This window comes from Acomys minous, assembly GCF_964271855.1.
Source record: "Acomys minous genome assembly, chromosome: 2".
Lineage (NCBI taxonomy): Eukaryota > Metazoa > Chordata > Mammalia > Rodentia > Muridae > Acomys > Acomys minous.
This window is the reverse complement of record NC_140484.1, coordinates 7,552,415-7,573,703: the sequence shown is the minus strand read 5'-3', so window position 1 is coordinate 7,573,703 and position 21,289 is coordinate 7,552,415. Positions and strand designations below refer to the sequence as shown.

The following is a 21,289-nucleotide window of genomic DNA, read 5'->3' as shown; positions in this document are numbered from 1 at the left end:
GCCATGGTGGGAGCAGTAGTCAGGGTTAACTTGACCTTGAAAATTAGCCCATGGTCTTTGTTTGGTTTATATAATCGCAACCCCCAAGTGTTCCCCTTAAGCCATCGGCGATCCTGCTTTCCTTTTTCTGTAAACTTGATGACTATGGGGTTGCAGTACTTTCTCTTGCAGGGCCCCTCTGGGCTATTGAAGGGGGCGCATTTAGTCTGGAGGTATTTATCCCCATTTCTTTCTCCTTCTCCTGACCCTGTCATAGCTACTGTTTCTCTTTACCGTGATCAGGTCCCAACTGGAAGAGGGGTTCCAGGAAGCCTCGCCCGTAGTTTCACAGCCCCATGCGGCACAAAAGAAATCAGGGGCCCCCCCACATTGGCGCCTGAGCTGCCGAGATTGGCCTTGTCCTGGGCAAACATAGAACTCAGCGGACCGAAGATTAGCCCGGTAGAACTGTCCGGAGCACCCGAGAGTGCTTCCTATCCCATTTGGGCGACACTGCTTCTCGGCTGGGGGTTTAGAGAGGTCGGTGTGGTCGGGAAGGTCCCAGGTGAGCGACCCAGCTGCCAACTTACAGAGGTCTGGCGTCAGGTCTGGCCACCAAGTCCATGGAGGATGTAGTGCGGTGATTGACCAGATGGTGTCTCCTTCTTCATTGGTTACCTCCCAGGTTTGTTGTACTGGAATGTGAGGGCTGGCAGACGGGGTCCAGGGGAGGGATAGTAGGAGAAAAGTAAGGGTCATGGGGCGAATCAGGTTCGGAAAAGTCTTATCTTTAGGGGATTGTCGGTACGATGAGCCTTCCATGTTGTCTTGTCTGGGTCCGTCTCCCTGGCTGCCTTGACGTGGGCTGCGTGGATCCAGGTGGCAATTCCGTCTACCTTGAGAGCCGTCGGGGTAGTCAGGAGAACAGCGTAAGGTCCTTTCCAGCGGGGTTCAAGGTTCTTGGTCCGGTGGCGTCGGACCCAGACGTAGTCTCCGACCTGGAATGGGTGAGGGGCCAGGGGCTTGTCAAGCTGGTCTTTATAAGCACGGGCTAGGGGCTTCCATACCTCATTTTGCACCTCTTGGAGGGCTCTTAGGTGTGCCTGGAGGGAAGGCCTGGTGGCGAAGGAGCCGATATCTGGGTCAAGGAAGTGAACAATAGGAACATGTGAACCATAGACAATCTCAAAGGGAGTAAGCCCATGTGGGCCAGGGGTGTTCCTAACCCTGTATAGGGCCAGGGGTAGCAGGGCCACCCAGTCCTTAGTGCCAGCTGCAAGCGTTAATTTAGTCAAAGTCTCCTTAATAGATCTATTCATGCGCTCTACCTGTCCTGAACTCTGGGGTCTATATGAACAATGTAATTTCCAATTAATCCCCAATAGTTTGGCCACCTGCTGGCTTACCTGGGAGACGAAGGCTGGTCCGTTGTCGGACCCAATTACCTGTGGCATCCCGTAGCGAGGGAAAATATCATCTAAAAGCTTCTTGGAAACCACCTTGGCCGTCTCATGTTTGGTGGGGAAGGCTTCAGTCCATCCTGAAAAAGTATCTACGAAGACCAGCAGGTACCGGTATCCGTATATACCTGGTTTGATTTCCGTGAAGTCAATTTCCCAATGGGTCCCTGGCCGGTGCCCTCGGACCCTAGTTCCTGACAAATTTAAGGACTTGTTGGTATTGACCAGCGTGCAGGGCCGGCAATTGTCAATGGCTCTCTGGAGGGCCTCCTTTTTTCCCAATAGGTAAAAGTCCGTTTCTTCTTTTTCAAGGAGGGTCTTCATTTTCTGGGCGCTTAAATGAGTGAGCTTGTGGAAGTAGTCAATCAAATAGTTTCTTTTGAGGGGACGACTACCTTGTCCTGGTATCGCCAATGGTTAGGGCCTTCAGGAAGAGCACCCATCTTGTGAAGTCTTTGTATGTCGTCGTCGGTGAATTTCCAATTCCGATCCTGCTGTCCTGGCGCTCCGGTGTCCCCTTGTAAGGAGAGCGCCTCGAGAGTGTCGAGGGGTCTTGTAGCGGCTTGGCGGGCTGTCTCGTCAGCCAGCCGATTACCTCGAGCCTCAGGGGAGTCCCCTTTCTGGTGGCCCGGGCAATGGATGATGCTGAGCTGCTGGGGTAAAAAGAGGGCCTTCAGGAGGGCCAGGATTTCAGTCTTATTTTTAATTTCTTTACCTTCTGAGGTGAGGAGTCCTCGGCGCCGATAAATTTCTCCATGTACGTGGGCCGTGGCGAAGGCATACCGGCTGTCTGTATAGACTGTTAGCCTTTTTCCTTTTGCCAGTTCCAGGGCCTTGGTCAGGGCGATCAGTTCAGCACGCTGGGCGGAGGTCCCTGGGGGCAGAGGGCTGGCCCATATTACCTGGTCGGTGGTGGTGATAGCTGCTCCGGCCCGTCGTGTCCCGTTATCCAGGAAGCTGCTCCCATCCGTATACCAAACGAAGTCTGGGTGAGGGAGGGGCTGGTCAGTGAGGTCAGGGCGGGTTCCGTGGGTTTCCGCCAGGACTTGTTGACAGTCATGATCCTCGGGCCCGTCTGGGAGAGGGAGCAGCATGGCAGGGTTGAGATTGGTTGTTGGCCCAAAGGTGACTCTGTCCGAGTCTAAAAGCATGGCCTGGTAATGGGTAACCCGGGCGTTGGAGAGCCATCTGTCTGGGGGCTGCCGGACCAGAGATTCCATGGCGTGGGGTGCTAAGATAGTAATTGGCTGTCCCATGGTGAGTTTATTAGAGTCTTTAAGAAGTAAGGCGGCTGTAGCAACCATCCGTAGGCAAGGGGGCCAGCCTGCTGCCACGGAGTCCAGTTTCTTAGAGAGGTAGGCTATAGGCCTTTTCCAGGGTCCCAGTCTCTGGATTAGAATTCCCTTGGCGTAGCCTTGTTTCTCGTCAATGAACAGCTCAAAGGGCTTGGTTAAATCGGGCAGCCCCAGAGCGGGGGCTGAGATTAAGGCAGTCTTAATAGCCTCGAAGGCCTGTTGATGGGTGGGCCCCCAGGTAAACGTCGTTCCTGGCTTGGTAAGGGGGTACAGGGGAGCTGCCAGTTCCGCGAACCCAGGGATCCAGAGGCGGCAAAAGCCCGCTGTTCCTAAAAATTCTCTGAGCTGACGGGGGGACCGCGGTGGCGGGATTTGGAGGACAGTTTGTTTTCTAGCCGGAGTGAGCCACCTCTGTCCATCCTTGATGGAGTAACCTAGGTAGGTTACTTCAGTCTGGCAAATTTGTGCCTTCTTGAAAGAGGCTCGATACCCCAGCCGTCCTAGGACTTGTAGGAGGGCGTGGGTTCCCCGTTGGCAGCTCTCCTTAGAGGGGGCTGCCAGGAGGAGATCGTCCACATATTGGAGCAATATGAGGTCTGGGTATCGTACCCTGAAGTCGGCCAAATCACGGTGTAAGGCCTCATCGAACAGGGTGGGACTATTTTTAAATCCCTGGGGCAGCCGTGTCCATGTTAGTTGCCCCGAAATCCCCAAGTCGGGGTCCTTCCATTCAAATGCAAAGAGAGGCTGGCTGGAGGGATGCAGTCTTAGGCAGAAGAAAGCATCCTTTAAGTCCAGCACAGTGTACCAGACATGGTCTGGGGATAGCCCCGTCAATAGGTTGTAAGGGTTGGGGACAGTAGGATGTATGTCCTCAACCCGTTTGTTGACTTCTCTTAAGTCTTGGACCGGCCGATAATCTCCCGTTCCGGGCTTTTTAACAGGAAGCAAGGGGGTATTCCAAGGAGACTGACAAGGAGTCAGTATGCCTTGGTCCAGGAGTCTCCGAATATGAGGCCGTATTCCCAGGTAGGCTTCCTGTGACATAGGGTACTGCCGGATAGAGACTGGGGTGGCAGAAGCCTTAAGGTGTACTAATATGGGGGGCTGTTGGTGAGCTAGGCCCATTCCCCCAGTTTCGGCCCATGATGATGGATACAGGGCTTGCCAGTCTGGGCTAGGGGTATCGCTCCCAGGGGGGTCAGTCTCATACAATCTGTATTCATCCTCTAAATTTAATACCAAAGTCTGAATAGGCCGCCCTTGTGGTCCTGTCACACGAGTGTGCCCTTCTTCGAAGTGAATTTGGGCCTTGAGTTTGGTTAATAAGTCTCTTCCCAGGAGGGGATATGGGCAGTCCGGGACGTGAAGAAAGGAATGTGAGACCTTACCGGTGGCAAGATGTACTTTTCTCTCGGTGGTCCAGCGGTAAGGCTTCCCGCCAGTCGCTCCTTGCACCCAGGCAGTCTTTGTTGTCAGGGGCCCCGGTGCGGTGGTGAGGACGGAGTGCTGAGCTCCCGTATCCACCAAGAAGGTGACGGGTTGCCCCCCCACATTTAGAGTTAGCCGGGGTTCAGGGGGAGGCTCCTGACCCTGACTTCTTCAGTCTTCCAGGTTGAGGAGAGCCGCGGAGGGGGGGGGGTTCTACGGGGCCCTTTGGGACGCCTGGGACAGTCCCGTACCCAGTGACCTCTCTCCTTACAATAGGCACATTGGTCCTTATCCACAGGGGTTTTTCTCCGTTCTCCCTGGCCCTGACTATCCTGGCGCCCTGAAACTACGGTGGCCAACAGTCTACTCATCTCCCTATGTCTCTTCTTATCTCTAGCATTTTCCCTTTCTTCCGCTTCCTTTCTCAATCTTTCTTCTCTTTCTTCGGACTCTTTTCTAAGTCTTTCTTCTCTCTCTTCCGGCGTCTCTCTCTTATTATAAACTTTCTCTGCCTCCTTCAAAAGATCCTGAACTGTACTCTCTTTGAGTTCTTCCAATCTCTCTAATTTGCGTCTGATATCTGGGGCCGACTGCCAGACAAAAGCCATGGCCAGGGTGGTGGCCAGGAGGGGGTCCTCCGGATCATATGGAGTATAGACCCTATAAGCCTCTTTTAGACGCTCAAGGAAAGCTGACGGCGTCTCATCTGCTTTTTGAGTAACCATCTTAACCTGGGCCAAATTGGTGGGCCGCCTGGCGGCTTTTTGGAGACCCGCGATAAGCAGCTGACGATAAAGACGTAAGTGGGCCCTACCTTCCTCAGTATTGAAGTCCCAGTCGGGTCGTTCCAAGGGGAAGGCACTGGCGATCTCATTTGGCAGCTGGGTAGGCCGCCCATTAGCTCCTGGGACGCTCTTGCGTGCCTCCAGAAGGACGCGCTGCTTTTCCTCAGAGGTGAGGAGCGTCTGTAGAAGCTGTTGACAATCATCCCAAGTGGGTTGATGGGTAACTAGAATGGACTCAATAAGGGAGGTTAGCCGGGAGGGGTCCTTAGAAAAAGGGGGGTTATTATTTTTCCAATTATAAAGATCTGAGGCGGAAAACGGCCAATATTGCATCTGGCCACCCGTGCCAGCCTGAAGGGGGAAGGCCCGAGAGGTCTGGGGTGGAACTTCGCGCCGGCTACGGAGTCGGCCGGCCATTGGTGAGGCCTCGGGTGCTGCGGCGGGAGCAATATCTTTAGGGCGGGGCGTGATATCCTCAGGTGTCCCCGGCGGGGGAGGAGCCGAGGGAGTCGGAGGTCCGGCCGGTGAGGCTGGGCCTGGAACCCCTAGGGCCCGGTAGGGGGGTGGTTCTTCAGTCAGGAGATCCAGGAGGGGCCCCTCATCCGGTGGCAAGACCTTAGGGGCGGGGCGGACAATGGCGGGGTAGAGCCCGGTCCCGGCGGAACCCGCCAGAGCAGAAGCCACAGGCAGAGGCGTTGCGGGGTGGAGCCCGGTCCCGGCGGAACCCGCCAGAGCAGAAGGCGCCGGCAGGGGCGTTGCGGGGTGGGGACCGGTCCCGGCGGAACCCACTAGAGCCTCCGAAGTGGGAGCCGGCGGTTGTTCTAAGGCGGGCGTGATAAGAGAGGTGGGGATAGGAGGGGGCTGAATGAGGAAAGGTCTGACCCATGGAGGGGGGTCACGAACGAGAGATTCCCAAGTCATTATGTAGGGGACCTGGTCCGGATGACCGTGTGGTCCAGGGTCTATAATTTTGGACTTGATCTGTAGGATGAGAGAAAGGTTAAAAGTGCCATCTTGTGGCCACCCGGTATAAAGCGTAAGCCATTCAGCGGAACAAAGAGTTTCCCATCTGCCCTTGCGGACTTCTACTGACAGATTGTGCGCAATGGCACGGACCTCTTTGAAATGCTGCAAAGTAAGGGTTAGCGGGGTGACAAGAGTCTGACCCATGGTACCAAAAATATAGAACGAAACACAACAGAGAAACACTAGACACAGAAGACCAGACACAGCCTGCGCGGGACGCTTGTGCCAAAGCGAAAATAAAACGGCGGTTGCAGGCGGCGGCTCGGGCGCCGCAGGGGATCCGTACCCCCCGCCTTCCAGATGAGGCGAATAGCCTCTCAGATGGGCCGGAGCCCCAAATAACCCTGGAGGAGACAGGGTTCTGGTGGGACGGAGAGTCCCTACAGAATTCCACCGGGACGTCTCCCAGGGCCGCAAGGGGGGAGTTCAAGCCCGTCAGCTCCTCCCGCCCTTGCCAGATTCAGAGAGTCTGCGCAAACACCGAGACACGTAACGATTAACAAAGATCAAATGACAACAAGACAACGACAAAGCCGGCCGGCACAAAGACAAAGGCTTACCTCCCGAATTTGGGTCGATGGTCCCCAGGCGGGGGTCTCGATCTCGGTGGAACCTCCAAATGTAAGACCCCCGACACGGCGGTCTTAACGCGGAGACCCCCACCAAGAACCAACGAGACCAAGGCTTCGGCTGCAACAAGCAAGAGGCTTTATTATTAAAGGGACGGGTACCCAGGCGTTTCAGTCTCCGGAGAGGCTGGCGCGCCCAGCGAGTTTTTAGGGGGTCCTTTATAGGGAGTTTGGCGGGAAGCTCGGTTACAGAAGCAAAAAGCATAGTTACAGGGCTCTGATTGGTAAATTTAAATGAGGCGAGGTTATAGTCCGGTCATTAGGTGGGCTCTGGGAACAGGGGAGTTTATCCGTTCTCTGGGCCAGGTGGCCATCCATAAATATCTTGTTTGACATGGAGCGAGGTTATGGCCCGGCCATCGGATGGGAACAGGGGAGTTTGCCCACTCCCTGGGCCAGATGGCCGACCATAAATATCTTGTTTGACAAGGACAAGCACGCTTTTATCTTTTTTTCTCTGAGCCCCAGGCCTTATCTTATCCCGGGAACCTATTATTCTAGTCTTGCCTTGCAAGATAGCGTTACTGCTGCTATGCTTGCTATGTCGGGTGCACAGGGGAGGGGGTCTTACAGGTTTTGTTTGGATAAGAGTTTAGTGGAAGCTGGGTGCACTCAGGGAGGCAGAGGCAGGCAGATCTCTGTGAGTTAGAGGCCAGCCTGGTCTACAGAGTGAGTTCAAGCACAGCCGAGGTTATACAGAGAAACTCTGTCTTGAAAAACAAAACAGTAACAAAAACCCCCAAACCAAGAAACCAACCAAGTTTAGATATCAGAGGGCTGGAGAGTTGGCTCAGTGGTTAAGAGCATTTGTCCTTGTAGAGGGCCCAGGTTCAGCTCTTAGCACCCACATGGTGGCTCACTGTTGTGGATAGTTTTTCCTCCCATCCTTAAGCTCCTGGAATAATGATGATGAGACTCAGGAGAATCATTTACAAATATCTAGGCTCTTTTCTGACTAGCTCATAACTTAAAACAACCTATTATACTAATCTACCTTCTGCCACGGGGCTGGTTACCTGTGCTCAGGTGCCATGCGTCGGCCTCCTTATATCTTGCCAGCTGAATCTTCCCTTGCCTGGCTCTATCTCAGAATCCTTTCTGTCAGCCAGATGTCCCACTTCCTATTTCCTGCCTCAGCTATAGGCCATCAGATTTATTACTGACAGGCAAAATTTCTGTATAGACACAAGATATTCTCTCAACAACTCACAACCTTCTGTAACTCCAGCTCCAGGGGACCCAACTCTCCTCTGGCCTCAGTAGGTACCAGACATGTAAGTGAGACATAGACACACATGTAAGCAAACCACACAGACACATTAAAAAAAAAAAAAGTTTAGTGGAAAACCAGTCATAGGGTGCAGGCCTGTAATCCCAGCACTTAGGAGGCAGAGGCAGGAGGATCTCTGTGAGCCTAGTTCACATATTGAGTTGTAAGACAGAAAGACCAGCCTTTGTCCCAGCCTGCCAGGGTTTGACTAACGCCCAGGAGGAAATTTTTCCTGTATGGGGACAGAACACAAGACACGAAGAAGGGGGCAAGTCTGCATTCTGATCAAACCCCGTTTATTGAGAAATTTCACAGTGTTTTTATAAGGCAGAGGGCAGGGAAGCATATTGCTATGGCAACCCAGCTGTAGGCTATCTCAAGACTCGAGGAATTCCAAGCAGGTCACAACCTTCTGCCACACCAAATATTTTTGCTATCTTTAGCTAATCTAACTGTTAAACTACAACATGGTGGCTCCGTCTAAATCTTATCTTTAGTCTAACTGCCGGACCACGACAGGGTCAGCTGGTGTCTGGTAAATGGCAGATTGCTGGAGAAATAGGAATCTAGGCTCTGACAAGATGGAAGAACATTGGCCATATAGCCCGTCCCCTACAGGCCTTGTCTGAAAAAAGCAGAGGAGAAGAGAGGAAAAAGAGTTTAGCAGAGGGCTGGTGTGGTAGGTTGAATAAGAATGGTCCCCATTAGATCATATATTTGAATGCTTAGTTACCAAAAAGTGTAATTGTTTGAAAGGATTAGAAGGATTCAAAGGTGTGGCCTTGTTGGAGGAAGTGCATCACTAGGGGTGGGCTTAGGCCTAGCCACGCCCTTCACTCCCCTACACCCTTGCTTCTTGCAGGTCAGGAGGTAGAACTCTCAACTACTTATCCCGTACTATGTTGGCCTGTGTGCCACTATGCTCCCTGCCGTGATGATAATGGACTCTGAAACAGTAAGCAAGCCTCTAAGTAAATGCTTTCTTTTATAAGAGTTGCCTTGGTCATGCTGTCTTTTCACAGCAATAGAGACCCTAAGACAGCTGGTGAGACAGCAAGACAGGTGTGTGTGTGGTGCTTGCTGTTCAAAACCGGTGACCCGAGTCCAACCTCTGGGACACCCCAAAGGAGAAAACCAATTCCATAAAGTTGTCTTGTGATCTCCACATGTGGACTGTGGCATGTGGACATGCATACACAAGTTCACACACAAGAAATAGATGTTTTTTGAAAAAAAGATTTGTTCATTTTTATTTTGTGTGTATGGGGGTTTTGGCTGCATGTGTGCTTATGCGCCATGTCTGTGAAGTGTCTGCAGAGTCCAGGAGGAGGATTGAGATCCCCTGGAACTGGAGTTGCAGATAGTTGTAAGCCTTCATGTGGGTGCTGGGAATCAAACTCACATCCTTTACAAGAACAAGTATTCTTAACGGCTAAGCATTCTCTCCGGCCCCGTCTATCAACTTTTAGATCTATTTTTTTGTTTTGTTTTGTTTTGTTTTTGTTTTTTCAAGACAGGGTTTCTCTGTGTACCCTTGGCTGTCCTGGACTGGCTTTGTAGAACAGGCTAGCCTAGAACTCACAGTGATCTGCCTGCCTCTGCCTGGGATTAAAGGTGTGTGCCACCACTCCTGGCCCTTAAATGCTTTCTTTCATAAGTGTTGCCCATGGTCATGGTGTCTCCTCACAGCAGTAGAACAGAAACTGTCAAGAGCCATGCTGTTAAGGAGTCATTAGGCAAGTGGGCTTTCTAGGAGGTGATTGGTATTTTGCAAGGTCTGTACCGTGATGCACCCCAGAATTGCTTCCAACCTCTGACTACCCTGTCAATTCTGCTGCATCTCTCTAAAATCTGGCATTAGAGCTGGGCATGGTGGCGCATGCCTTTAATGCCAGCACCCAGGGAGGCAGAGGCAGGTGGATCACTGTGAGTCTAAGGCCAGCTCGGTCTACAAAGCGAGTCCAGAACTGCCAAAGTTACACAGAGAAACCTGGTCTCAAAAAACCAAAAAGAAAAATTATCTGGCATTGGTGTGAACTGTCACTTTCTGGGCATTGACCAGCTCTGATTGCGCGAACTTCCTACAGGAGCTTGTTGAGGCTGTACTGTTTGTTGTTCAGACGAATTAATCCCTGATTATGGAATTCTTGATTTGATTAAAATAGTTTAAAAAGTTAAATTGTTTTAGATCTTCTAAAACAATTTAGAGAGTTTATGGCTGTAAGTGAGGCCTCCAGATACCTCACTATGGATAGCCTTGAAGCAGATTTGTGGCTTCAGATAAGCTTCCACTCCAGATGGCACCAGGAACCCTGCTGTTCACCATAAAGATAGGCAAGTTGGTTTAAATTTCCCATGAACCCAAGATAGAATGGGGCTACCTAGAGATGTCTAAACTGAGCACGAGCCTTAGTGTCTAAGTATAAAAACTGTTCTGTTGTAATTCCTTACACCGTCTCACTTTCTGGCATCATATGTTGTCCTTTTAAATTTACTCTGTTTCTTAGAATGAAAGACAGATAAAACTGTTGTCCTGAACTCATTATGGACTACGAGTTGCTGGATAATGTATAGTTAGGGCAGTCCCAGTTGATAAGTTGTATATTCTTGTACTTTTAGGCCTTGTCCACTTTTGTCACTCTGAACTCACTATGAACTTATGTAATGCATACATAGATAAGAAATATTTAGCTTTAAAACATATAACCTGTTGTATTTTAGAATTCATCTGTTTTTGTGATTATTTGCCCTTTTTCGACTATGAGGCAATTCCCTTTTCACAGAAGTAAAAGTACGGTGACCAACAATAAATGGTGTTAAAATTGGGAGGCTTAATTTCAGTTGGAGTTAAGATGCCTAACTTCATCCACCTTTTCTCTTGAATGTATGTGTGTGTGTGAGTGGTTTATTTTCTATCTCTCTCTTATTTCTTATTTCCCTGTAGATTCACAAACAAGTTAGCAGACTCAGGGCTTTACCATCAGCCTACTAGGAATAGCAGGTCTAAGTTTGCATTAGGTTACTGGAGAGCTCTGCAAAGAGGCCTATCTACACAACTAAGAGCCTCCTTTTATGACCCCCGTGCAGTTTCTAGCCAGAAGCTGCTTCAGTTATAGGAAAATTGTGGTCAGTTTAAGTTCTTCTCCTTGGCCGCAGTCCAGCCAGTCCCTGGAGAAGAGACCCTGGGCTCCCTTTCCCCTTCCTTCTTTCCATCCTGATCAGTTGCCTGAGCCGTCAGCTCTGGTGACCCAAGAGATGAAGCGAACTGGAAGGGCATCCGCATCCAGCATCAGAGACTCCACCCTGCACCTCCTCAGAGCAGCAGCCGGGCACTAACAAGACACTGAGGCAGCAACCAGGAGAACTGGTATTACTCAGAGAGCATTGGCCCTCATTAGTGTTCTCCTGTCTCTGTCCTTTCTCAGTTGAGGAGGATTACTGTTCAAAATCCTAATCTTCAGGTCTTCACCAGCACTACTATGGCAATGGCATTCAGAAACTACGCAGGGCCCCCCACCCAGCCCTTGGTGAAGGCGTTGTTTTGGTGGCCTAGTTGTGTGCGGTGGCTGTGACTAGTCAGGGTCCTGTGAAGGATCAGGACAGGACATACCGAGTGAATCCACAATGAGAGAGGACTTCAGATTGGCTTACACAGACAGAGCAGTCCAACAATAGCTGTCCCACACTAGAGAGGCTGAGAAGCTGGTGGTTGCTCAGCCTGCGAGGCTGGGTGTCTCAGCAATCCCAACCTGGTGCCAAAGGCCTTGCAGATTCCTGGAGAGTTACTGGTTGCAGTTATGTAAGCCCAAAAACACTGGTTCTAATACCAGGGAAGTCTCCTCTTCCTCTTCCTCCTCTTCCTCATCCTTCTCTTCCTCTTCCTCCTCCTCCTCCGTGGCAGCAGCTGCAGTGGTGGCAGCAGCAGGAGAGGTGAACTCACCACTGATAGGGACGCAAAGTTAGCAAAAAGCAAGGTGTTCCTGCTTCCTTGCCATTTTAACTGGGCCTCTATCAGAAGGTGTCACCTACATTCATTGAGTGTCTTTCCACACACTCAATGTGGATGTACACAACCACTCATTGACAATTTAACCACCACAGTGACACTGTCCTGGTAATCTAGTCATACAGTGGACACTGCCTTGGCTGTCTCCTTGTATAGGATGGCAATGTATTAGTTACTTAAGACCAAGAATGGGCAGCAAGACACAGGCTTCCTGTCCAGACACCAGAATCATTACTTTCCTCTCAGGGAAGCCATTATGGTGACTGAAAAACCATCTCAGATAATATAACATGACCAGGATTCCCAATGACTATCCTTTTCCCCCTTAATAAAGTGATCCCAGTTGGGTGCTGTGGTGTACACCTGTAAACCCAGCACTCAGGGAGGCAGAGGCAGGTGGATCGCTGTGAGTTGCAGGACAGCCTGGTCTACAAAGTGAGTTCAGGACAGCCAAGGCTACACAGAGAAACCTTGTTTCAAAAAACTAATCAATCAATCAATCAATCAATCAAGTGATCTCAGTGATAACTGTGACCTCAGGCATGATCTGAAGACAGTAGAGATTTTACTTTATAACTTACAGTTCTTTAGCCTATGGTGTCTCTACAGACAATGTTCATCTCAACAGCTGGTCCAAGGATAATGCTGCCTCTCTAGTTGCTATTGAATGATGTCAATTGCAGGTGCCTCATTAAAGAGAGAAGTTTACCAAGATGCTAAGCCTTCATTTCCTAAAGGTATGGGGTGTTCAGCTTTTTTTTTTTTTTTTTGTAAAAGACTGACACCTAGCTAGCTCACTCCAGTTATTTTTTTAAATTAATTTATTTATTATTATGTATACAGTGCTCTGCTTGCATGTACTCCTGCAAGCCAGAAGAGGGCGCCATATCACATTACAGATGGTAATGAGCCACCATGTAGTTGCTGGGAATTGAACTCAGGACCTTTGGAAGAGCAGGCAATGCTCTTAACCACTGAGCCATCTCTCCAGCCCCTACTCCAGTTATTTTATTCAAACATTATACAAGGTTAATTGAGGTTGGGAAGGGTTCCAACTACCAAAGTTATCTTGCCCTTGTTGCCCACAGACAACCCACACAAATCTCAGTCCCTTTTGACCATGGCTAGCCATAATCAAAAGTAAGAACTCCAGTTTGCCAGAAGTATCTTAGGACCAAGGTCTATGCAGCTGTAAGCTCTCACATAGCACCAAGTGCAGATTCTCTAAAGAGACAACATTTCTTCAAGGTGCAGTCTCCAAACAATTTCTCAGTCATTAGTGATTAATCCAAACATATCAAAGGCCTTGCTGAAGCACTTCACCTAAAACCAGACACCAAATCAGAGCTGAAGGCACATGCAATATTTTGAGTGAGAAAAGGGCCAGGTCAGCTGGGTATAAAATTTCAAAGTGTTAGCAGAGAGTGGTGGACAAAGGGAATGCAGAACAGCCAAGGCTACACAGAGAAACCCTGTCTCAAAAAACAAAACAAAAACAAAAAACAAACCAACAACAACAAACAAACAAAGAAAAAAAACAAAGTGTCTTTCTTGCAAAGATTTTTACGTTTTATGGTTAAAGAGAAACACTACTGACAAATGTGCAAGCTATTAACTTAATTTCACGAATTTATATGATACAATCTAGGTTGACCAACAGTCTGTCTGGATAGAGGGTGAAATCCAGGGAAGGAGACAAGACAAAGGTGTGTAAACATTCAAAAATAATAGGAGATTAAAGAGATACCATGGTAGTGCACATGCCCTAGAGGCAGTGCCCTAGACCTCAGTGCCCTAGAGGCAGAAGGATCAAGAGTTTCAGGCCACCTGGGCTACACAGCAAGTTCCAGGCTAGCTTGGTTACATATGTAAAACAAAACAAAATAAAACCGCCTCAATTCTACACAAAAACAAGCCCTTATCACAGTAGGCTGCAGAAAGCTCCTTGCATTTTGGTAGACTTCATCCTCAAGTACTATGCCAATACAACTCAATTCTCTGCTATTCTCTTTCTCCGAGGCTGAGGGAGGGGACACCCAGCTGAAATTACACACCAGGGGAAAGTCATGCTTCTGAAGGCAATTTCCAAGTTGCCCTGTGCTTTGATAAGACAGTTCTAAGATACACTGTCCCAGAAGGACCTCCTTTGTTGGACTAGCAGTTAGAGGCTTTTTTCGTCTTCTCTGCCTCATTCTCCCCCACCCATTACTCTGCTTTCTGGGAGCACCTGCTATATAAACTTCCTGTACCCCTACTTTTCAGCTACTATGACTGAAGTGCTATGAAGGTTCATGTGTTAAACTTTTTGCATCAAAGACCCTACAGCCATCTTACTCTGTGTTGAATGGAATGATGTTCTTTGTAGCCCTTGTATGGTTTCCTTTTTTTAGCATTAAAAGAAAAATCATTCATGTTTGCATTCATGTTGCATACCATTATTGCTTAACAGTATTTTTTTTAATATTTATTTATTTATTATGTATACAGTATTATGCCTGCACGTACTGCATGCCAGAAGAGGGCACCAGATCTCATTGTGGATGGTTGTGAGCCACCATGTGGTTGCTGGGAATTGAACTCATGACCTCTGGAAGAGCAGTCAGTACTCTTAACCGCTGAGCGATCTCTCCAGCCCCTTAACGTTATTTCTTGTGGCATCTATTTCACTTTCAATTTATATAACTTGATATTTTGTATTCTGTGATATCTGCTAAAAGCTGACACACATGAGCCAGGCATTGTGGTAAGAACTTTGATTCTATGCTTTTTTCCTTCATAAGTTTTGGTTACTTTGTGCAAACTAATTGCTGAAATAAGCATCAAACTTAAATTAAATTCATCTCTTGGATTTTACAACCATGGAGAGAGATAATAAAGATAAACAAGGCCATAGATACATTTCTAAAATCACTATTTGATATTTTAGAGTTTAAAAAAACCTTTTCTTTCTACTTATATAATTATACCAGCTAACTGTATAATGTTCATAATGTGTAAAAGCCTAAGAAAGAAAAAATTGAATTGCTGTGAAAACCATCGTAAATGTTCTGGTGGTTTATTATGGAAAGACAGGGTCTCGTTCAAACTAGCTAAGCTGTACAAGATGAACATGAACTTTTGCTCAAACCTCCACCTCCTGAGAGCTCTGCGGTTACAGATGTGTGCCATGGGCTAGTTTATGCAGTGCTGGGCATGCACAACCGGCTACGGCTTTACCCACTGAGCTACAGCCCCAGCCCTCATCCCTAGGAACTGAAATCTTAGAACTCTATTCACACTATACCTGGAACCCCACATATGGACAGGGATAGAGCCCTTAGCCCCTAAAGAAACTTTTAAATATCACTTTTTTTCCTTTGTCTTTTTCCTCAATTTTGTCCAGTATCTTTTGTTTTGTTTTCTGTTTTTTGTTTGTTTGTTTGTCTTTGTTTTCTTTTTTGTTTGTTTTGTTTTTTTGGTTTTTCAAGACAAGGTTTCTTTGCCCAGTTTTTGTTTTCCTAAGCAGCTAATTTTAGAGTGGCCCAGAAATCTAGTTTCTACATTGATACTGTACATCTAGGCCAGTGTGGTAGCGCCCACCTTTAATCCCAGCACTGGGGGAGCAGAGACAGGCAGATCCCTGAGTTTGAGGCTAGCCTGGCCTACAGAGCGAGTTTCAGGAAAGGCAGAGCTGAGAGATGTTACACAGTGAGGGGCTGCTTTCAGTATCATTCAAGACGTTTCTTTGTGGCGATTGTACGGGCCTTTCTAGACCTGGAGATGGCACACAGTGATGGCTCACGGGATGTTCATTACATTTAAGCTGGGTGTGGTGTACGTGCATACTTACAAAGGGAGGCAAGAGATAAGGAGGCCAAGGTCATCCTTAGCTACAAGGAGAATTCGAAGTCAACCTGGACTGAGAGCTGGCCTGGAAAAATAAAACAAAAACAACCTCCCTAAATTAAACACAAAACCTTCACATTTTCTAGCCTCTCCAGTCCTCTCAGAGCTGTTAGGAGGACCAGGGCCAGCAGGAGGCGCTGTAAGACAGCAAAGAGAATAATGGAACAGAAGAGATTCCGCGGGGCCCCCACGAATTCGTAGCTGTCACAATGACACCTACATTCAAGTCAGGCGCTAGCTCGGCAGGCCATCCTTTTTAAGCAGCCGGGAGACCACGTGACGCAGGCGCGCTCGGCGATTGGCTGCGCTCCTCTCACTCTAGGCTTTGGCGCCGAACAGGCCCCGCCCCTCATGGGCGCGACCATAGTCCCCGCGAACGGAGGTGGCACGGGCCATACCGTCGAGCCAGGCTTCTCCGAGTCAGACTCCCAAGTAATTCTCAGCAAACCATAGGGTAACATACACGTCCTTAGAAGGCATCCGGCTAGGAGCGCCGCGGGAGAGTGACCTTCCCGACGGCCCCTGCGGCCCGGGGCCAGTCCATCGTGGTTCCGCCCGGCGCGCGGGCCCCGCCTCCTCCTCCGCCCCCGCCGCCATTTTGTGTGGCCACCGGGGAGCGAGCGGGAGCGGGCCCGCCTTCGCTTCTCCGCACGGTGTGGACCGCGCGTTGCTTATCTGAGGAGAAGCCTTTCCCCCCCTTGGCGAGGGGCGCGGAGCCATGTACATCAAGCAGGTAGGGACCGGCGACCTCCGCACTGGGGGCGCGGTGGGGGCGGGTTGTGGCGGCGCGACCCGCGGGTGGGTCAGAGCTGTCGGGGGCGGGGAGGAGCGGGTCCCCGGCTGCAGCCCGAGCCTCCCGTCGGGGCGGAGGGCAGGGCGCCGCGGGCTGCGGGCGGAGGCCGGGTGCTGCTGCAGGGATGGTCCTGCGCCGGGCGCCGCGAGGGAAGGCGGCCTCGGGCCCCGGGCTGGGCTGGAGGGTGTCACCACCTGGCCGCTGCTGGCTTTCCCCGAGAAGGGCGGACCCTCGGTGCAGAACTCCCTGCGCCCAGCTCCCTCAGCTGTTTACTTCTGTCAAAATGATCTTCCCGCGCAAGAGTACATAGACTTGGCGGAGCTTTCCTATTGCAAACTGTCAGGCTCTAAGCGCCCCCCCTCCCATTTATGATTTTTGTTATTTTATTCTAATTTTCAACGTTGACTCATTTGGGGCTGGCCAGTGCGTCTGACTGAAAGATGCCCTCGCTCGGCTTGGAGTCAGGCAAGCCTGGTTGCGGTACCGTTTTTTGTAGCACTGCAGTGTTCGATCTTGCGGTTTACACCGTGCGCTTCTTCGTTTTGAGAGCTTCTCCCAAATCTACAGCTGCATCAGCAGTGGCTGCAGACAGTCAGGAGGGGTCTCAGCAGGTTTCTAACGTGGACGCCCCAAAGCGAAATTTCCTCAAGTCCAGCGGAATGTTTTCCGTTTTGCATTGAAGGAGAAACAAGAACTGTAAAGAATGTTGCCATAGCCGTGCCTTCTTGGGTGTGTTCTCAAGGGTGTCTCTTCGTCATTAGGTGATTATCCAGGGTTTCCGAAGTTACCGAGATCAAACAATTGTAGATCCCTTCAGTTCAAAACATAATGTCATCGGTAAGTGCTCTTGGTTTAATATGTCAGATTTAGAATCCATAGATAGGTGTGTTCTGTGTGTCTATAGGCCTGAGGAGACAGGAATTGTCTCTGAATGTTAAGTATTCCTCTACAAAAGTTCTTCTTTCTCTTCTCTGCACCAGTGAGTTGCTTATTTTATAAAAATAAAATGTTAAGGTAACTCAGTCAGAGGGGCTGGTGGTGTAAGCTCAGTAGTAGGAATGCTTGCTTAGCATGAGTGGGAGACTGTTGACTGTGTTTTTACTCGAGAACCTTCCATGTGAGAGGGTGTTTTTAAAAGGTTAAGTTGGGATGACTGAGAATTAAGACATTTGACCAGTTTTGTTTTTGTATTACTTTCTTTGAAATTCACAGATTGCTCATGGTCTTTTTCCCTTGCCAATTTCTTTGTGAGTTTTCATGACGGACACAAGTAGACCTCATACCTGTCTCCTAAGGCTATTGGACAGATTAAGGAGAAGCTATATGGAAGTTTGAGGATAAAGAGCTTATGCTTGTTGTCATGAACAGTGCTTAGTTCTTTTTTGTTGTTTAAAATCTCCATTTTGCTGTTGCAGCTGGCAAAGGCACATTCTGCTGATTTTTTTTTAAGGATGAGTGGAATCAATGCCAGACATGAGGAAACAGATGGTAGTATTGACAGCATCCTTGTTGCAGTTTGCTAGGGCAGCCATAAGAAGGTACCCTAGATTGGTTGCTTAGGCCCTTCTGGAGGGTAGACGGTGTTGCTTGTGGTACCTGCACGATTGAGCTCTGATGAGGCCTCATTCTGCCCAGCATCTTCCTCGGGGCTTCCACTCTCAGGACCTCATCTAGCAGAGTCCTCTCCTAATGCAGTACACAACATAGGTGAGAGGGGAGGTGGTGAATGCCTGAAGGCCTTAGAGAGTCAGACTCTGCAGAAAATAATAAAGAAAAGCCAGGTGTGGTCACTTAGTTCCAGCTACTTAGGAGGCTGCAGTGAGGATTCTTGAGTTCTGGATTTCAAGACGAACCTGGTCAGTATAGCAGGACCTCGGCATTAAATAGTAAGGATAGGCTTCTTTTGCCCTTGGTACATGAGCTGCCACCCTTCCTGGGAGAGAAAACATGTTATTCTCTAGCTACAGAAGAGTGTTAATTAATATGCCATAGAAGCACTTCCATTGTATAGGGTTTGTTACATTTTGGCTACAGGAGCTTCCTGGTGTTTGCCTGTCTGGAAATATTTAGAAATGGAGAAACAGGAATGTTAGACTCTACATCATTTCACTTGTAAGCTGAAAGTACCTTAATATTTCAGTTGTTTGTATGTATGTATGTATGTATGTGATTTGTGAGATATGGTCGTTATCTAGAATCAGTGTCTATAACTGTCATAAATTGCCTTGTTTTAGCTGCTATTAGGGAGCTGTTCTGTTGCTTTGCTTGCAGAATAGTTTCTTTTGAGAGGAAAACAAGAAATTTTTAAAATACGTTTTAATTGAGAGGCATTTTTCGGACCATAAGATGCACGTTCCCCCCTGAAAGTGTGTGTGGGGGATTTGGGTGCACCTTATCATCCGATTGCTGTTTTTACTGTTTTTCTTATTTTACTGCTCTAACAACTAGGTGCATCCTATGATCCAAAAAATACAGTACCTAAAGTGGCTTCGTTGATACTTTATTAAAGAGTTACTTTAATGTGAGAAAATGGAAAGTTATTATTGTGAGGAAAGTGGAAAGTAGTTATGTAGTGAAAATCACTTTAAAATATCTACTAAGGGGCTGAAGAGATGGCTCAGCAGTTAAGGGCACTTGCAAAAGACCAAGTTTGGTTCTCAGCACCCAGATGGTGGTTCACACAACCATCCCTAACTTCAGTTTGAGTTGATCTGATGCCTTCTGACCTCTGGCCACCAAACACATGTACATGGTGTACATACATGCATGTAAAATACTCATACATAAGATGAAATAAATAAGCTGTTGTATATGACCTAATAAATATTTATTATTAGAGTATAGTTATTATGGCAGTATTATCTAATCTGCTTTTACAATCAATAAAGACACGGACACCAGGTGTATTTTAGAATAGCCTATTTTCACTTGGGGCAAGGCAGATATCTTCATTTATATCCTAGCCTCCATGCCATGCCTTCTGCTTCTAATAACTCCTGTCTGATTTACCTCTCATCCATAATCCCCCAACACTTGGTAAGGTTGTTCATTTGGGCCATTTCTTTCATGTGGGACTTGGGAGCTCCTCCTCTGGGCCCACAGGGCTCTATCCTAGCCCATGGCCTTTCTCCTCCTTCTTCCTTTGTCCTGTTTGCCTCTCATCCCAAGATTCTTTCTGCTCAAAGCCCAGGAACCTTTATCCTGCTTCTTCCTTCTGCCTTGCCCAGGGTTCAGGGCAGCAACTAGATCTTATGAGCCAGTAATTAGCATCAAAATACATAACATCAGACCAACCTCCAGTAGTAAGCCTTTAAAAAAGTCTAGTAAGAGCATCCCACTTTAATGATTTTGGTTCTAAGAAACCAAAAGATGAAATAAATTATCTCTTGCTGATGTTTGAATCTGTGATAGCTCAAATACCATTTACCCCGTATGTCCTTGTACCTAGTCTTCAGATCTAGCCAAGTACTCAATGAAGGTAGGTTGGTTGGTTGGTTGGTTGATTGATTTTGTTTTTTTGAGACAGTTTCTCAGTGTTGCCTTGGCTGTCATGAACTTGTTCTGTAGACCAGGCTGGCCTCAAACTCACAGGGATCCGCCTGCCTCTGCCTCCTTAGTGCTGAGATTAAAGGTGTGCCCCACCATGCCCAGCCCCTGAAGGTTTATTACATAGCAAGGAAAAAATTGCCCTCTTGAGCCTGCATACTTTTTCTTTTTTCTTTTTCTTTTTTTTAAAGATTTTATTTAACTTTAATTTATGTGCACTGATGTGAGGGTGTCAGATCTTGCAGTTAAAGACAGTTGTGAGCTGCCATGTGGGTACTGGGAATTGAACCTGGGGCCTTTGGAAGAGCAGGCAGTGCTCTTACCCACTGAGCCATCTCGCCAGTCCAACATACTTTTTCTTGTCATTGTTTCCTAAAGGAATATAGTATAACCTTTATTTATATAGCATTTCCTGGCAAAGAGTACAACAAAAGGACCAATATTTTAATCTTTACCATAGCATTGAATATTATAAATAATGCAGAGAGGATCTGTGTGTGTATGTACATGTTGTGCCATTTTACTGAAGGGATCTGTGCATCATCGGGTTTTGGTATCCATGTCCCCCTTATAGTCAATTTCCTATGGATACTACGGATGATTTGTATATGCTTTTTAGGGTCCCTTCTGCTAGTCCCACCACCATCACCCTCGGTTTTTTAAGACAGGATGTCTCTGTAGCCTTGGCTGTCCTGGAATCACTTTGTAGATCATGCTGGCCTCAAACTCACATCAATCTGCCTGCCGAGGCCTCTTGAGTGCTGCTGGGATTACAGGTGTAGGCCAGTGTGTCTGGCTCTGCTAGTTTTGTTTTGTTTTTTCAGTAAGAAGTGCCTGTTAATATAGACTATTAAGAGATATCATGAAAGCCAAAAGAAACTATAATTCCATCTAGATATGATTGTTCTTCCTCTATATCCCTTAGAACATCACTTACTTATTTGTTATTTGTTGGTTTATTTTGAGGCAGAGCTTCATTATATAGCACAAACTGAGCTTTACATTCTTGACTCAGTCCTTCATGTGCTGAGATTACAGGAATATACTAAGTTTACCTCCATAATCATTGATAAGGAAAACCTGGGGCTGATGTGGTGGCTCAGTTGTTAAGAGCATTTGCTGCTATTCCACAGGACCTGAATTGGGTCCCAACACCCAAATAAGGATGCTAACAACCACTTGTA

General features: G+C 48.1%; 2 protein-coding genes across 3 annotated transcripts in view; one reads left to right on the top strand and one right to left on the bottom strand.

Moving 5' to 3' along the window:
• Positions 1 to 290: 290 nt before the first annotated feature.
• On the bottom strand, positions 291 to 6,620 carry LOC311581916 (uncharacterized protein). 2 transcript variants are annotated; one of them, XM_084754459.1, is made up of 3 exons: positions 6,537 to 6,620; positions 4,980 to 5,931; positions 291 to 1,117 (listed from the first exon to the last, which is right to left on the bottom strand). In XM_084754459.1, the coding sequence occupies exons 2-3, from the start codon at positions 5,869 to 5,871 to the stop codon at positions 747 to 749; spliced, it is 1,263 nt and encodes a 420-aa protein (XP_084610585.1). In that variant the 5' UTR covers positions 5,872 to 5,931; positions 6,537 to 6,620; the 3' UTR covers positions 291 to 746. The 2 variants fall into 2 exon arrangements, with proteins under 2 accessions (XP_084610585.1, XP_084610584.1); XM_084754458.1 differs by lacking the exon at positions 6,537 to 6,620 and having other exon boundaries at positions 4,980 to 6,512.
• Positions 6,621 to 16,143: 9,523 nt separating this feature from the next.
• The window catches only part of SMC3 (structural maintenance of chromosomes 3), a 44,502-nt gene continuing 39,356 nt past the window's right edge, over positions 16,144 to 21,289 (top strand). Inside the window, exons 1-2 of the mRNA XM_084772576.1 lie at positions 16,144 to 16,499; positions 17,321 to 17,396. Of these exons, the coding sequence (XP_084628702.1) occupies positions 16,485 to 16,499; positions 17,321 to 17,396 (91 nt within the window). The 5' untranslated portion in view covers positions 16,144 to 16,484. The remainder of the gene's footprint in view (positions 16,500 to 17,320; positions 17,397 to 21,289) is intronic.